The 12,790-nt window shown below is 39.8% G+C and overlaps 1 protein-coding gene across 1 annotated transcript; it reads left to right on the top strand.

Moving 5' to 3' along the window:
- Window positions 1–3,872: 3,872 nt before the first annotated feature.
- On the top strand, window positions 3,873–8,289 carry LOC147637537 (uncharacterized). Its single transcript, XM_086798905.1, has 4 exons — window positions 3,873–4,040; window positions 4,200–4,329; window positions 6,767–7,431; window positions 7,543–8,289. The coding sequence occupies exons 1-4, from the start codon at window positions 3,908–3,910 to the stop codon at window positions 8,022–8,024; spliced, it is 1,410 nt and encodes a 469-aa protein (XP_086655031.1). The 5' UTR covers window positions 3,873–3,907; the 3' UTR covers window positions 8,025–8,289.
- Window positions 8,290–12,790: the final 4,501 nt, after the last annotated feature.

Raw genomic sequence — 12,790 nt, 5'->3', positions numbered from 1 at the left:
TGACTTTATGACTTTATGGCCAAAGTTGGATAAATACAAGAAAGATAAGAGTCATAAATTAAATCAAGGATGAGTACAAGCCGACCGACGGTAGTGATGTTGTCCCCATAAGGTGGATAAAGGACCACATGGTGGATGTCATGAAACATTAGTGGGGAGATGTGACTAGGAGAGTGAAGGCAGGGGGTGAGAAGCCTTGGTACATGAGCACCGAGGATTGGGATGAGGAGAGACAAAAGCATGCTCGAAATCCCCGATGCTACAAGCAACAAGAGGATGCGGCCAAAGCCCGAATGGAGAGCATAGGAAGCTCTCACCTTGGAAGCAGCGGCGGTTGGGATGCATTCCATGTCTACTTTGTAAGTATCAATATTTATCTTGTATGTTTCATTTGATGTTATGTCTACTTTGTAAGTATCAACGCTTATCTTGTTGTTTTGGTACTTTTAGAATCAAGTGGTTGGTCGGCCGGCAAACGGGAGAAGAGGAGGACATTGCTCCCACCATAACACCACATACTTTCTTTTGGAGAAGCTTGAGCAAGAAGGCGCCAACCTCAATTGGGGGCGCATTGTAGATATGGTAAGTGTGGCAAGCCTTAACCTTATGATTTGTATACTTGATTTGCCTTGTCATGTTAGATCGTTGTTTTGGTATACCAAAAAAGCATCTTGTATGGTTTTTGCAGGGACCAATGCCTGATCTTGAGTAGTGAGGGCTCCACATAGAGTGACCTTGCCCATGTCTTTCCCCTTGTACATACACATTTTGGTCAGCTCACATCTTTGTTTGAGCTTGTATAGATTGTATGCAAATTTTGGCTTATCTCATTAGAGCTTGATATGTAAATTTCAATTTTGGCTTATCTCGTTAGAGCTTGATATGTAAATTTCACATCTTGCAATATAATTTGGCCATTGTTTGCACTTGTGTGAATTGTGTACCTACTTGGTAATGTCGAAAACATTATGACACTCTCTCTAACTTTTTCAACAAATTCGCTTCCTTCTTCACATCAGAGTACAGTTGCCTTTGGTACTCTATAAATTTGGCATAATGGTGCATCTTGCTACAAGACTGCAGCTGGATGCACCTTTATGCCAAAAAAAATTAATACCTACACGCGTCAAAATAAGCGTTGAAAGTTTTCTGCATCCGTCAAAAACAACGTCGAAAGTTTCTTGCATTTGTTGAAAACAACGTCGAAAGTTTCGTGCATCTGTCGAAAACAGTGTCTGAATGATAGTCAAAATAAGTGTCGAAATATGCATCGAATTTACAGTCAAAATAACCGTCGAAGTAGTAGTCGAAATGTCAGTCGAGATAGTCGTCGAAAATACCGTCGAAAAATGCATGGTAAAATTACTTTTTTCGACTCTTGTTTTGACGCTTATTTCGGTGCTTATTTTGATGCTTTTTTTGACGTGTATTTTGACGTTTAGGGAAATTTAAGGCTAGTTCTAAAGCGTCGAAAAAAGCATGGATAATGGCCCCGCCTCTTGTAGTGGGTTAAGCCCATAGCCACTCTTGACCTCATCTTACTAGCACCCTTAGCCTACATGTGTGAACCCTCAAGGTCCCCACACCTTGCTAGCCTTATCCCTAATCCTAATCTTAGATTAGCTTATGGCCCTTACCTCAGGTTACCCTAACCCTAGGCTACTGAGGATATAACATTTTCTCCCGACGAGAGTCCCTAGCCATAAATCATTGTTTGTCCATAAAATAAGAGCTTAACACAATGCTCAAGGACTTCGTACAAACCCATGGAGCCTACAACCTAGTAGAATAATACCACATAGAGAGAAATAAGAGTCAACAACAAGATCAAAAGAAGGAGAGTAGTTCACAATGCAAAATTAAACAAATAAATTTCAATAGGATGTAAAATTTGGTCCAGAATCATTATTGACATCAATGTCCCTGTCTATTGAAACAAAATTAAGGATTAGATATTTCTACAAAATTAAGTTGATAACTTAAGATCTCTACATCTGTATGGCCTTGAAACACTTTGACTACTTATATCTTTGTTTCTCCTATGCTCTTTGACTATGTAGTAGCCTACACTAAAATATTTATGGGCATGTCCTTATGCCATCCAAGCTTTCTAATCTACATTTATATAAAAGTAAAATGATAAATGGCATAATTAGAGCCTTCTTGTCAAGGGTTTCATGATGATGGGCTATTGTGCACAAGACACCCATGAAGACAATCAAGTTATTCATTGACCTACATATAAAGCCTTTCCTTTACTTTAGTTTTCCATTTATGTATTGTTATATTTTCCATGTTTGTGTACTTTGCTTTGTCTCATATTTAGAATTTGGTTGAGCATATACTTTCTATGATTACTTGTGGCCTTTTGTTCTCACCATCCTTATCCTTATAAAAAGAAAATGGCCCTTTATTACCTTCTGATCTCTTTGTCTCTCTTATTGGCTAGTGGCTAATGTGTCTTGTTGAATAACTGGATAAACCCAAATTTATGAAGTATTAGGTGAACTTGCTACAATGTTTGAAATTTACTAGTTTTTCCATCAACGTTTAGCTATTGTAAGGTAACCTCAACCTCGAAATTGAGACTATCTAATCTTCAATCAATGCCTAAAGCAGGACTTATCAACTCAAACACTATCAACTTTTCTAAAAGTAGAATATTCTCATTGAAACTTAGCTCTAACTCAATGTTTGAATATAAATGATTATCTTGTTGGTGATAAGAGTTAAACAATTATTTTTAGATACCAAATACAAGACCTAAGTCTTCACATGCACAAGATTTAGCAAAAGAAAGTCATACAGTTATAGCCATCAAAACTTCATACTCTTAATTCTTAACTAGTATGACAAAAGAGGAAATTCAACATATTTTGGCACTAAGTTGAGCACTTGCAATGTTGTAATTTGCAAGACTTACAATTATATGCATGGTCATAGTATTCAATTTGATGATCAATCTAGTTGAAAAGAAATGACATGAGTGGACTCCTTTAAAATCTCTGACAGGTTTCCTTTTGTGGGTGCCTCTTTCTCTCCCCCTCCCCCCCTTCTCTCTTCCTGTCTCTCTCACACATGTTCACACACACACACATACATGCACACACATACATACGTAGGATGCATGCATGCACACACATATGCACACACATACACACGTAGGATGCATGCATGCACACACACATGCAAGCACATACACACACATGTGTGCGTGCACACACATACACACACTAGCCCAACTCTCTCTCTCTCTCTCTCTCTCTCTCTCTCTCTCTCTCTCACACACACACACACACACACACACACACACACACACACACAAAGTCACTCGGAGCCTCTTGGCCCCTCACACTTGGAGTTGAGGTATGTCTAATGGTCCAATAAGGTCATCACATGAGAGGTGCTCCTCTTGAACTTGCACTACGGACTTCAATATTTAAAGGGGCTCGCACACATCTTTGTGAAACTACCCTAGGTAGGCCAAGTGGAAGGAGGCTTGGAAAACATGACGTAAAGGAGGGCAAAGGGTGAGTGGTTGTGGGAGATGGGGCCGAGACTTGTATGCTGCATAGACATACAAATTACGTCCAAGCACACTATGCGTGACCTTCTACTTGCCTCCCCAACTCGTCATCAGCTCGTGTGTGTAAGCTGCTGCTTCTGTTAACTAGTTCTTTTATCATCATGGCTGCCATCAGCCTAGAAAGCACCATTATCATCATCATTTGTGCTTTCTCCCGTCTCTCAAGCAACCTGTAATACCCTCTTTGCCGAACCATTTAGCGAGCCACCCCTTCAAAGCTTCTCCATTGCGTTTTCTGTTTTGTTGTAGAGTGTCTTCTGTATTATTCTGTCATTTGTGCTTAGGATACTGCAAGTTGTGCTAGCGCATAAATTTCTTAGAATGGGTCGAGCGCCTTGCTGTGAAAAGGATAGTGTGAAGCGTGGCCCTTGGACACCAGAAGAGGATGCAAAGCTCCTTGCATGTGTAGGGCAGCATGGCACAGGGAGCTGGCGCACACTTCCCAAGAAGGCCGGTAAAATCAAATACTACATTAACGCTATGTATTTCTTCTTTTAATTGAGCCATTGAATCTATTCCTCCTTCATTCGAGTGTGTAGCATAGATTTGTATGTTCACTGTTTTGGCTAATTGCATAAAATATCAAAGAGTATGACTATGGGTTTTTGCATAGGCTTGCAACGGTGTGGAAAGAGCTGTCGGCTTCGATGGACAAATTACTTGCGACCAGACTTGAAGCACGGCCGTTTTAGTGACCAGGAGGAGCAAACCATCGTTAAACTTCACGCTGCCCTCGGAAGCAGGTATTTCACACCACACTGTTCTTGCACAAGGATTGGCGACAATTATCACATTATTTAACTGTTCTAAGCTCTCTTGGCAACTATGAGCGCTGCGGGCATACCAATTTTTGCATTTGAAAACGTTAAGCTAAGCTTCATATTGAGGATTGAGGATTGAAGAGTCTTTTCAATTAGCTATGACAATATTAATGCACCCATGGCCTTCTCATATTAATTTCCAAGTAAGCTTTTAGTTAACCTACTCGAGAATGTTCTTCTCTCCTTGTTCTAACGCATGCCTTAGTCAAGCTTATTTTGCATTGCACATGCAAAGAACGACTTTTTCACACAAAATGAGACTAAACGCAATCCTCAAATTATTATGCATATCCCAATGATTTTGATGTGTGGATGTTCATGTATACAAATTACACATGATGCCTTCAGATAAAGCAATAGTTGTGACAATTGAGGTAGCACTTGGTTTCTTTCTTTCCACAAAGAGAACGGGGGTTGTTGAAGTGGGTTGATGTGTATTTGCATGAAGAGACCAATGAAAATAGATGGTGTGATATCATCATCATAGCACTAGAGAGAGATGATGAGTTGATAGTTGAATGGTGTGTCATTGACATAGGGAGGTGATGAATTATCATAACTTCATACATCAATGAACGCAAATTTAGCCAATGGTTAGTTAATTGATGCTAGTAGGATATTCTCGCAATAGGTCATATTGAGGATTGCTTAGTTAAGTGAGATGTTTAAGAGGTCCTATATTGGTGAGATCTTTGATGGTATAAATGTAAGAATTATGTGTTAATTATGTCTAGGCTATATAGGAAGACATTCAAATTATAGAATTTAATGTGGCCCCAAAAGTATGTTCGAGTTCATATCATATGTGCACAGTTCCAAGAAATATAGGCCACAAACTTGCCTTGAGTATGAAGATTGATGGATGGTCTTCTTATAATTTTGAACAAGGAGGGTATGTACATATTTATGATAAACCTAATCATGTGTTACTAGATTCTTTGAAGGTATATGTTGGGGTCCAGTGGAAATAGATGATGATAGGTGTGTTTATGCTAGATAATGGACTTAATCATGTGTAATTTACATCCAGATAGGTAGTCAAAGGATGTGTCTATGGTCTCCACCATAAAGCGTGCTATTGTTGAGGAGATTAGTGGAATGATTATGTTTAATTAAAAGGGAGCAAATGCTAGGTTCTCTCTATGCTTTGTTAATGATTTGAATTTATTTGCGTGTTGTGTTGGCGACGGTGATAGTCACGAGTCTGTGGCAGGAATGGCGTGGCAAGAGGTTTTGGCTTGCACGCGGAAGACCGTTATAGGGCACCTTTGCGCAAGACGCGTCAACCCACGTCAATTTAGAATCTGGACTATATAGGATGAATTCGTTTTTTCCTAAATTAAATGCAACTCCATGCACATCAGGTGATCAAATCTTGCAACCACTCGAAAAATCTCAAGCGTGGGTTGGGGGGAGAAATGGAAGCAAATGACCTAAAATAAAAATGTTGACAAAACACGTTATGCTCACGTTAGAACGGGGAAAATATTTAAATATAATAATACTAATATTCGAGAAGATTGAATATTTGTTTGAATTAAAAGAGTGTGTGTGTGTGTGACACGTCGCATCGGAGCTTGTTACAGCTCGTGCGAGGTGGTGGAAAATTGGGGCACACTTGCTTGCGTGATTTCCTCGTGAGCTTCAACACTTGTGAGAGCTTGCGTATCCTTATGCCTCTCTATTAAAAAAAATTAAAAGTCTAATGAAATTCACCCCCTCCTTTTTAAAAGTAGATATTTGAATTCGAATCCCCCAAACCTTTGTATAGGCTTATCATTAAGAAAGGGTACAAAAATCCGTTATCTATCCATTGCACACAAAAGCACAAGCTGCATGCATCACATGGACTCTCTCATTTCGCATCTTTGTACAAAGGTGAGCTTTAGTCTAGGTGCATGGCGTAGTGTGAGCAAATATTGTTGAATTTGGCATTTAAGCTCTTATACAAATAGGGAATAATATTATGTTATAGTATTAAGAACACCTTTACATAATTTATGGTCTTGATTTTTTCCCCTTAATTTGAGCCCACCTTTGTTATTGACCAGAATTTTCGTCTTTTACAACTAGATAATTAAGCAATGAGCTTAGCAGATCAATCGTCTTAACTTAATTGTTGTTGTATAAACGAATTAAGCATAGCATGGGGATGAACAATAATTTGGTAATTAATGAGTAATTTGAGCTCAGCTTAGGGTAATGTGAACTTAGATTAGGGTGATTTGAGCTTCCGATAATTTGAACTTACGCAGGCTCTCTCGTTTTGCAAGGAAACAAGCTAGCGGAAAATCCATATGCTCTTGCGTAAAACATTAATTGAGGTTAGTAATTTTTAAGGGTTGATTTATTTTGGCAGATGGTCTCTGATTGCGGCGCAGCTGCCGGGCCGTACCGACAACGACGTGAAGAACTACTGGAACACACGGCTGAAGAAGAAGCTGTGCGAGATGGGTATTGACCCTATCACCCATAAGCCCATCTCCCAGCTGCTGGCGGACCTGGCCGGCAGCATGGCCGCCCCCACGCTCGCCGGCACCATCCCCATCGGCGCCGGCGCCGGCAGTAGCCGCACCATCGCCGACGCAGCCCTCGGCTGCTTCAAGGACGACATGCTTAACGTCATTATGCGGCGCCACCCCGCCAGTCTCGATACCACCTTCGCTGCGCCGCCACTCATTCCCGCCGCGGCCTCTTGTAGCTCTTCTCCCGCGGCGTCGGCGCCCGATCGGCACCAACCCTTCCCGCCATTCTTCCAGTACAGCCCTGCATCCCGCCGTCAGGCGCCTTTTGCGCTGCCACCCGCCTCCTCCACCCCGATCCTTCCGACGTGCCTTCGATTCCTGAACGACTCGCCGCCACCCTCAATCATGACACAGCAACAAGCTGCTCTCCAAAAAGTTACTTTACGCCAGCCTTTCGCATTCGAAGAGCAGCACAGCGCTAAGTCAATGATGGAGATGCTTCTGGAATCCAACGCCAATCATGTTACGTCTGCCACCACCACCACCACGCTAGTCTCCGGTAAATTAATCATTATAACGTCGCCACCTACTGTTAATTATAGCCATTATTCATACGTTTTGATACCTTTCTTTCCCTTTTCTAACTCCCTCGCTCATGTTTTTTGCATAGGCTTGGTGCCAAGCTTCCACAGATCAAACGAGGCCAGCTCTTTGAAGATCCTTGCTAGTATTCATCATCTCGAGCAAACTCAAGCAAACGACTTCTCTCTATCAACTCTATCTCAGCAATCCACAATATCCGATCCAGAGAATTTACTATCAGAGGCCGAGCTGCAAGCTTCCGAACCATGGCTCGCAGATCATGATCACCAAGACAAAGATCAATCCAACAGCACATATATTAGCCACAACAATGTGTTTGATTGGCCAGAGGAGAATAATCAGTCTTCATCAGCCGTTTACATAAAATCCAAAGAGGACATGCCCGCATGGAGTCCCAGCTGCACCAGCAGGAGCAGCTCCACCTGCAGTAATCTACCAGGGACAGAGCCTCATCATCGAACACCTCCAACGATTACTGATCAAGGGGCTTTCAGCTCTGTTGACGCCATGCTGTGGGACTTGTCCGATCTCAATGCCCTCATTCCATGATGGTATAATCGACACTGGCATCATTAGAACAAGACATTACTGGAAACGTTCGTCATTTATATATATGTGTCATCCATGTAAATTACACCATACAATACCTTACTTCTCCATCGAACACATGCATGATTTTCTTTCATGCTCGTGCGCATCACCTACACACATAGAATTATGTACTTGTCTTCTTAAAATCACCCATGCATGCTTCCTTTCGAGAGTTTACATGTATAAGTATGTTTGACCTTATCACTAACGTTCATTAATAGTAATGCCCTAATTCGGAAATAAGCATTGTGTATTTATATTTTGGGTGTGCTTCCATTATAGAAGTTCATCTGAAATCTTTGTGTACTTGTCCACCTAATGAAAGGATCCCTCCATAGCTTTGAATAATGTTTGTTCATATATTAAGAAACAAGCCCCCCCCTCTCTCTCTCTCTCTCTCTCTCTCTCTCTATATATATATATATATATATATATATATATAAGAGGCCAACATTTTGAACCTTTTGTTCTAAGTGATGTAGTAACTTGAACAATTTACTATTGTTGTGCTTTAAGTTCTATATGTTCAAAGCCAAAGCTATATTATGAACATGATGCATGTGTAGAGAGAGAGAGATAGAGAGAGATGCGCAAATATGTTATGCATATAGAGCTTTAGTCCTTGAGCATGCAAAATTTAAAGCACTGCAGTAGAAGTTTGATCAAGTAATGGTGTCAATTTGAACAAATATTTCTATGTCCAATAATTCCATTGAAAGTTGCCTAGAAAAACCACCACACCTATGTCTAGCATGCCCATCTCTTATAGAAAAATATCCTCCAAGATCTACAACTTACACTTCTGCTAAAAGAAAACCAACATTATTATTTAACCCAATCACATCAGTAGGTCCAATATCCTATAGTCACATGCCCTTGTTTATAATAGCACAAGCTCTAATCTAACGATAGGGTGGAAGCATGTTAACATGCTACACTCTTTTGTGTCCGGGATAGGTGCTGTTAGCATGACTTTTTATAATGATTTTGGATACAAAGATGACCCACAATGCAAACTTTCCTATCATGCTATACATCATTGAAAAGCTCTTGAAGAAGAGAATCTTTATGTATAATCTCCGAAAAAATCTCTTTTTTTTTGCAAAAAAAATTACCACATGCCCATTTTTTATGTTAGCACTACTAAAAAGCATTACTAAAAATCTAAAAAAAGCATAGCACGTTAACATGCTTCCACCGTATAATCCTCTCAATGTTTAACCCAAGCAATGTTCATGCATGCATATAATACCTATATGTCATCTTAAAAGATTGATCTTTTGCTCTTGAGCATTGTGAATTATGCTTTACTTACTACAAGAAAACACCATGCTTAACAGCGCTTTCCTAACATCACACCCAACCATGCACTCAAATAATAAATGAATATGGCAATTTTTCCTACAATGGTGACTCTAGTGTTGCCATACTACAACTCTTTGCTTTACTGATCTATATAATCAGTGTTTTCTACTTGTCATATATTTCCTTCACCATTCCAATCTCTTCTCCCATGTTCGATGTAACTCTTGTTGGCCATCTTTGATGATGCGCATGAGTGCACCCAATCTTGGTGCCGCCTCACTTTTGCTTATGCGTAGCCTTTGCCTTTGTAATACTAGATTTGGCTAATCTTTTCCATAGCTGCCTTGCCACCACTCCAAACTTTCCATCTTGCAAGTGTTCTCACATGTCACCTCCTTGTGCTTCCTCCTCGGATCCCATGGCAACCTAGGACCTGCATAATATGTGGCTAGGCTTGAGCTTCGCGGGCGCGCATCTATACTGATATAGACGCGCTTATAGACACGAGTATAGATGCGCTTTGTTAATTTTTTTTTTAATAACCCTGCATCAACACTGCAACTATTTTCGCTTCTCCTCTGCTCCCTCTATTGTACATAACAGTAAGTTTTTGCAACCCTCTCTTCCTCATGATGGCTGCACCTCACCCTTTGTCCTCTCCTCACACCTCTCCTCACAAAGTCTCCTCCCCACCCTTTGTCCTCTCCTCACAAATTCTCCTCTCAAGTCTCCTCCCAAAGGAGGATTCCTTACAAGGTAATCGAAAGTCTCCTCCCAACAAGGACGATTTCTCATCACACAAGGTAATCTCTATCGCACTTGTCTCTCCCACCTCTTCATATATTCATGGCTTTCTACTGGTATGTTTAGAATTAGGGTTTTTGATTGGTATTCTCTTCACTCTCTCTCTCTCATGCATAAGCTTCTTATGTTTAAATTTTTTGAATGGTATTCTCTTCTCTATCTCTATCTCTCTCTCTTTCTTATGCATAAGCCTAAGAGGCTTATGCATAAGAGGCTTCTACTTAAACCTCATTATGCATAAGGCTTAAACCTCCTTGTGTATTCATGCTATTCACACTTTTAGGGTTTTGTATTACTAATTCTTTTCTCAACTTTTTGTTTTGTTTTGTAGGTCTTCTAATCCTCTCTTTCAACTTCACCAAAAAGAGGTAAATGCTTTTCTCTCTTTCCTCTCTTTTCGATTTTGTATGTATGCATTAGGTTCTTAGGGCTTTTGTATGTATGCATTAGGTTCTTAGGGCTTTTGTATGTATGCATTACTAATCCTTTCCTCACCCTTTTATTGGTTTTGTACGTCTTCTAATCTTCTCTTTCAACATCACCAAAAAGAGGTAAGTGCTTTCCTATCTTTCCTCTCTTTCCTGTCTCTTTATCCTCTATTTTTATCTACCAAAAAGAGGGGTTTTGTTTTGTAGGTCCTCTATGCATAGAGCTTAATCTATGAATAGAGCTCTAATCATAGAGCTTAATCTATGCATTAAGCTCTATTCATAGAGCTTAGTGCATAGATTAAGCTCTATGCATACATTCATAATGCATAGAGCTCTATGCATACATTAATCTCTATGCATAGAGCTTAATTCATGCATAGATCTTAATCTATGCATGCATTAAGCTCTATGCATGCATACTTAATGCATAGTGCTCATTAGGGCCAAAAACGGCTAGAAAAGGGCTGTTTGTTAATCTAAGGATTAAGAAATTGTCCAATTGTGAATTGACACGTATACAAAAGTATGGCATTCTTGTCTCCTCTAAATGTCTTCTTAACGGTTCTATTTAGTGGCGAACGGCTAAAACGGCTAAATTTAGACGTTTATGATGGCTAACATTAAAGTTTGGGTCCAAAATAGTGACATCTTGTTTCATTTTTTATTTCAAAAAATCAAGCATGAAGATACGAAATCCTCTTTTTAGTCCTTGAAAACAACGCTATTAATGACAAAACACCAAATTTTTTCAAACGTCTACTTTCCACCTTCCCTTCATTTTGGCATATGGTTTATTCTCCTTTCTTTGCACTTTCAAAAGATTCACTATTCAAAAGATTCACTATTTTTCTCTCATCTGTGAGCTTCTATGGCGTCCTCATGTCGTCCTTCTCATAATATAACTTCTTGTGATTTTCATAACACGAGAGAAGATGGTGTTTGGAAACCCATGTCATTTCGTGTGAATGATTGGGTAACAATGCTTCCCTCTTGCAAAGGTGCCCACAGGGTGAAAAGAACCAAGCGAAATGAAGTGAAATCCCATTGGAAAGGTCGTGTTCTTGCATTCAAAGTGACCGACAATGGCTGGCTTGCAAAAGTTCAACATGTCTACATGGCCAAAGACATGGTGTTGAACTTGGATGAACATCCAATTCTCCATTCTTACTGTAATTCAACAAAACTTTATCTATTTGATACAACACAATATTTCTCTTTCTGATATATTTGTTGTTTGTTTAATTTCAGTTATCTTTCCGTCAACAGCTGTGGAGTGGCAGCCTGTTGAGAGCTTAAGTGGCACATTCAAAGCAATTCACAAGGGGATTGCAGATGTCATGTACGCAGACAAACCACCTTCATTTTACAAATCAGTGGATTTATTTGTGTATTTTGCAGAATACAGGGTTCCGTCAAGAGAAGGTGTTCGTGTGACATACCTATTCCCACATTAATGTCACTAGAATGGGAAGTTCCTGATCCACATACCATAACAAGCTTCAAATCCAAAATCAAAGATGATATTCTTAAAGCTATGTCTCCTGGAAGGATTTCAAGAAGGATAAAAATTCAATGGTTCTTGCCTAACATGTCTTTGTGGCATGTTTCAAAACAATGAAATTGGAGAGGACAAGAACGATGTGGCTTAATAGAAGACTATCTCTGACTGATCTCGACACTGTACTTGGAGAAGGATGGAGTACCAAGGAAACTTTTCATATGGGGGACAATATCAGTTGTAGAGTAAGCCCAAATTCTTTGTCTATCTCATACCAACTGTGTCGCCAATCCCTAGTTTTGGGCTATGACTATAGGAGATGGAAAAGCAAGCTTGGTAGTTGGGTCCCTTTGGATTCTGAAGAGAATTGTCCAGAGTTTGAATTTAACATCATAGTCCATCCATTCATAGATCCCAGGAAACTCATAGTAACATCAAACTGGCGACTACAACATGTAAGAGAGTCGCTTGAGTTTCTGGATGAAATATCACCTGAATATAGATTCAAAGTAGATGATATTGTTGTCAGTACAAGGATGGAGAGTGTAACCTCATGCATCACATGTCTCCCCCCAAAAAAAGTTGTATTTGAGCCACTTGCAAGGGCAAGTTTGTATAGTTGAAAAGGATTTCTCCAATAATGTAATCAATATATTCTGCTAGATTTCGTCTTGACTTCTTCACAA

Source organism: Cibotium barometz, chromosome 6, assembly GCF_041138505.1.
Source record: "Cibotium barometz isolate CiBa-2024 chromosome 6, ASM4113850v1, whole genome shotgun sequence".
NCBI lineage: Eukaryota > Viridiplantae > Streptophyta > Polypodiopsida > Cyatheales > Cibotiaceae > Cibotium > Cibotium barometz.
The sequence above is the reverse complement of the archived record's forward strand: the minus strand, read 5'-3'. Positions and strand labels throughout refer to the sequence as shown.

Coding starts and splice junctions, on each gene's coding strand:
- LOC147637537 (XM_086798905.1), top strand. CDS start 3,908: ATGGGTCGAGCGCCTTGCTGTGAAAAGGATAGTGTGAAGCGTGGCCCT. Junction 4,330..6,766: donor CACGCTGCCCTCGGAAGCAG/GTATTTCACACC, acceptor TTATTTTGGCAG/ATGGTCTCTGATTGCGGCGC. Junction 7,432..7,542: donor CACCACCACGCTAGTCTCCG/GTAAATTAATCA, acceptor TTTTTTGCATAG/GCTTGGTGCCAAGCTTCCAC.